Source organism: Oncorhynchus mykiss, chromosome 9 (genome assembly GCF_057628025.1).
Source record: "Oncorhynchus mykiss isolate SJ-2025 chromosome 9, ASM5762802v1, whole genome shotgun sequence".
Taxonomy (NCBI): domain Eukaryota; kingdom Metazoa; phylum Chordata; class Actinopteri; order Salmoniformes; family Salmonidae; genus Oncorhynchus; species Oncorhynchus mykiss.
Window position 1 is genome coordinate 22,628,692 of NC_143030.1, and position 4,721 is coordinate 22,633,412.

The window sequence follows — 4,721 nt, forward strand, 5'->3', positions numbered from 1 at the left end:
GACTGGCTACTGTCGCCGGACTCTCTGGACTGCCGATGCGCACTGTAGGCCTGGTGCGTAGTGGCGGCACTGGTGGTACCGGGCTGGGGACACGCACCTCAGGGCGAGTGCGAAGAGCAGGAACAGGGCGTACTGGACCCTGGAGGCGCACTGTAGGCCTGGTGCGTGGTGCCGGCACTGGTGGTACCGGGCTGGGGACATGCACCTCAGGGCGAGTGCGGGGAGGAGGAACAGGGCGTACTGGACTGCCGAGGCGTACTGTAGGCCTGGTGCGTGGTGCCGGCACTGGTGGTACCAGGCTGGGGACACGCACCTCAGGGCGAGTGCGAGGAGCAGGAACAGGGTGTACTGGACCCTGGAGGCGCACTGGAAGCCTGGTGCGTGGTGTCGGCACTGGTGGTACTGGGCTGGTGACATACACCTCAGGGCGAGTGCAGGGAGCAGGCACAGGACGTACTGGACTGTGAAGGCGCACTGGAGACACAGTACGCAGAGCCGGCGCACTGGAGACACCGTGCGCTCTATCGCATAACACGGTGCCTGACCAGTAACGAGCTCCCCACAGAAAGCTCAGGTCTCCTACCTGACTCATGCAATCTCCTCATGTGCCCCACCCCAAAAAATGTATTGGGGCTACCTCTCGGGCTTCCGTGCTAGCCGTGTGCCTTCATATCGTTGAGGTTCCTCTATTCTCCGGTATTTCTACTTATAGTATCGCCGTTCCACTTTCGCTGCCTCTAACTCCTTCTTAGGACTGCAATACTCCCCCGGCTGTGTCCAGGGTCCTGCTCCGTCTAATAACTCCTCCCAAGTCCATTTCACATTTTTACAAAAACATACGGAAACTTCCGCCTTTCTCGAATCATGATTCGAATCATAGCGAGCAGTAGTTTTCCCACAGTTTAAGCTAGCTTAGTGTTTGTTGTAGACTAGTGTGTTTTATGAGAGTGAAACACCGTTGCATTTAACCATTAAATCACTGGTTTGTGTGTGCTATAATAGTTGTACATTAGGATTGGGAAATAGTTTTTTGTGTTCTTATGAATGGGACCTACTGGATATTATATCAGAGTGAATGGTCTGCTTATTCTTTGGCATCATGCTGTGTGTGACTGCTGTCTTTCTATCGGCCCTATGTATTTTTGCAAAATGTGCACTCTCTTACATGGAGTGAGCTTGGTATTAATTTTTTATTTTTTTAAAATTAGGATCCCCATTAGCTGTAGCTGGTAGGTATTACGGTCACTGTCATTTCAGCATTCTGAGCCTGTGAAACGCACATCCTGTTGAAACAGCGCTCCTGTTGTCTCTTTTGGTGATAGTGTTAGGCTACCATAGGTAGTGTAAGCAATGTGGCTGTTGTTGATGCTAAAGTTAGTGTGGGTGCTATCTCAGATGTTCTTGATTTTTGAGTTTGGTACAATGTTTTGGAAAATATTTTTCCCCATTTTAAGAACTAGGTCCAATCGCCATGGTTCGCCACTGCCTTTAAGGTATTGTCACGTCTACTTCCGCTCCACCTCTCTGGGGCTCGATGTCGCTGGTTTACTAACCACCGATCCTGGCAACCCATCATTACGCACAACTGGCAACCATCATTATGCACACCCACTCCCCATCATTAGGCACACCTAGACTTTATCAATACCCTGTTTACTCCCCCTTTATTTAGTCATCAGATATAGGTTTTCTCTCACGTTCAGTACTGTTCTTTTGCATCTGTTCAGTATTTAACTCACCTTCTGTACCTGCTTTCTCACCCCAGGCGTATATGTTACAGGTATACTATGGGTCAACTGCAACACACTGCTCCTGCCAATTGCAAGAGTTCCTAAATTCAGTGATCTATTGGTGCAGTCAAGAGTGCCCATATTAGCAAACTACCACCAATTCCAGCCAATAGTTAACTACTCCAGGAGGTCCTTCTGCCCACGACAATAAATAAACCCAACTGTGAGGATAATCTCACAGTGAGAACGGATTTAAATGTCGAATATCTATTGTAATCCAGACACTTTTACTTTAAAGTGGACAAAATATGTTTGACCAACTGTACGTTTGATCAATTATGACTATTTAAAAGTCTGCAAATCTCAATGATGATAAACTACACTCTACATCTAAAAAATCTTATCATTCTCTCTATCAAACCAAATGCAAGAGTGGAACATCAGTGGTTGGTGATAAGATTATGTGTATCTGTGGTCATTGTATTCAGCTATGGTTGTCATTATGTCCCGCCCATAATCTCAAATTACTTTCATCTCTCTTATTTGAGGATTCAGTCCTTCATTCATGGTCTGGCAGTGTAGATCTAAACACAGAATGGAACGCATATATGTACCAGCTCTCGTCCTCTACGGCTTCTGTAAGTGACTGTATCTTCAGTTCAGATTTTGTGATTCATCAATAGATTTGGTCTCTCACATAGTTGTGACGTTTTACTCACAACTCTTTCTTAACTTTTGTTCTCGCTCTTTCAGATCTGACCCGTGTTGTGTGTGTCTCTCCTCCACCCTTAAGGGTGGTACATTCAGGAGAGAATGTCACCCTGCAATGCATCAATGTGCTTAAAACACCCGGACAAGTTGGCTGGTTCAAGCAAGTCAACGGCTCAGAGCCGCTGTGCATCACGTATATGTGGAGCTCTCTGACAACTGTTAGTCATCCAAATGGATTTCAGGGCAATCATATGAAAATGGTCATGACCAACATAACTATCTTTCTCACAATCACAGAGGTGGAAGTAGCTGATTCTGGTGTGTACTTCTGTGGAATGTCGGATAACTATTTCATCTTCACCAACGCGACTGTCCTGAAGGTCCAAGGTAACCTTTTCAATACATTGTCTGCTATGACACCAAATGCACAACCATTTATTCTAGGTATATGATATATTTTGACTAAATGTTAGAGATACAATACTATCATATCCCAGTTTGAATAACAGTAGAATATCTAAATTACCTAATTGTTCATAAGGTCACAAAGATTATGAAGACTCTACAGAGCTCTATGGAGAAGGTATGTTAATTCTGTAATTTTAAGTGAGAATCTTTCAGAAATGTCTTAACATGATATACCATTAACTTCTTGATTCTACTTGAGACGCATATGTCTCAAGTAGGCACCTGGAAATGCAAATGCGCTACGCTAAATGCTAAATGTACTCGTTAAAACTCAAACCTTGATCAAAATTCACAAGCAGGGTATTGAATTAAAGCTACACTCGTTGTGAACCTAGCCAACAAGTCAGATTTTTAAAATGCTTTTCGGCGAAAGCATGAGAAGGTATTATCTGATAGCATGCACCACCTGAAAATGCCTGAATGCGACGTAAACAAAGACTCTGCTTATCCGACGCAGCACAAAACGCAGAAATAAAATATAAAACATTCATTACCTTTGACGAGCTTCTTTCTTGGCACTCCTATATGCCCCATAAACATCACTATTGGGTCTTTTTTTTCGTTTAAATCGGTCCATATATACCCAAAATAGCTTTCTATGGAAGCTGTGTCATTCAGAAAAAAACATCGTTTTTTAACGCTGCATCATTTTTTAAAATTAAAAAAGTCGACGATAAACTTTCACAAAACACTTCTAAATCCTTTTGTAATCCAACTTTAGGTATTAGTAAACGTTTATAATCTATCAAAATGATTACAGGGCGATGTATATTCAATAGCTCCTCGTCTGCAAATCAATGGCTGCCATTGTCCACATTTACAGCGTCCTGGTGGAGACTGGAAGAAACGGATGCCACATACTTGGATTTTCCAACAAAAAATTCAATTGAAAATGACGACAATGGCGACATCGTGTGGAATTTGTATGAATTGCATGCAGGTCGATATTACATTTTGTCCTCTTTTAACAACCCATGAAAGTGACTTATGGAAATTATTTTTAGCTTTCAGAGAGCAGTCTTTCTTGCGTTTTTCAATGAAACACACAATCTGTTATAGTCACAGCCGTGATTTAACCAGTTTTAGAAACTTCAGAGTGTTTTCTATCCACACATACTAATCATATGCATATACTATATTCCTGGCATGAGTAGCAGGACGCTGAAAAGTTGCGCGATTTTTAACAGAATGTTCGAAAAAGGAGGAGGTAGAAGTAAGAGGTTTTAAAGTACCACAGAATAGAAACAAAGTATAACAGCATCGTATAGTGAACTGATAATTATCTATTGGTAGCAAACGGGGTGAACGTTTGTATAGTTCTGATTCTAATTTAAATCTGTTTTGTAATAGAGGAAGATGGAACCATGAAGCTCTTCCTACTGGTTGTAATCCTGGGTGTTGTAACTGCTGTTATATTGATAATCATCTTCATCCTGGTTCTCAAGGTCAGAAGAGATGCAAAAAGACTAAACACAGGTATGGAGCCCATTTCATATGGGGCCTGCTATTAACTACACTTACATAGAAAATGTTTCACATGACATATTGCAGGTGATATATTTCAGGGGTAGGCAACCCTGGTCCTGGAGTGCCGCAGGCACTTCATGTTTTTATTCAAATCAAATCACATTTTATTTGTCACATACACATGGTTAGCAGATGTTAATGCGAGTGTAGCGAAATGCTTGTGCTTCTAGTTCCGACAATGCAGTAATAACCAACGAGTAATCTAGCTAACAATTCCAAAACTACTACCTTATACACACAAGTGTAAAGGGATAAAGAATATGTACATAAAAATATATGAATTAG

At 42.3% G+C, this 4,721-nt stretch overlaps 1 gene segment (V, D, J or C); it reads left to right on the forward strand.

Annotated features, from left to right (window-relative positions):
- The first annotated feature begins 2,221 nt into the window (after positions 1 to 2,221).
- Positions 2,222 to 4,420, forward strand: LOC149980846 (Ig kappa chain V region K29-213-like). The segment is given in 4 exon segments: positions 2,222 to 2,368; positions 2,484 to 2,828; positions 2,983 to 3,024; positions 4,260 to 4,420. Coding segments are annotated over 4 exon segments (621 nt in total).
- The last annotated feature ends 301 nt before the right edge of the window (positions 4,421 to 4,721 follow it).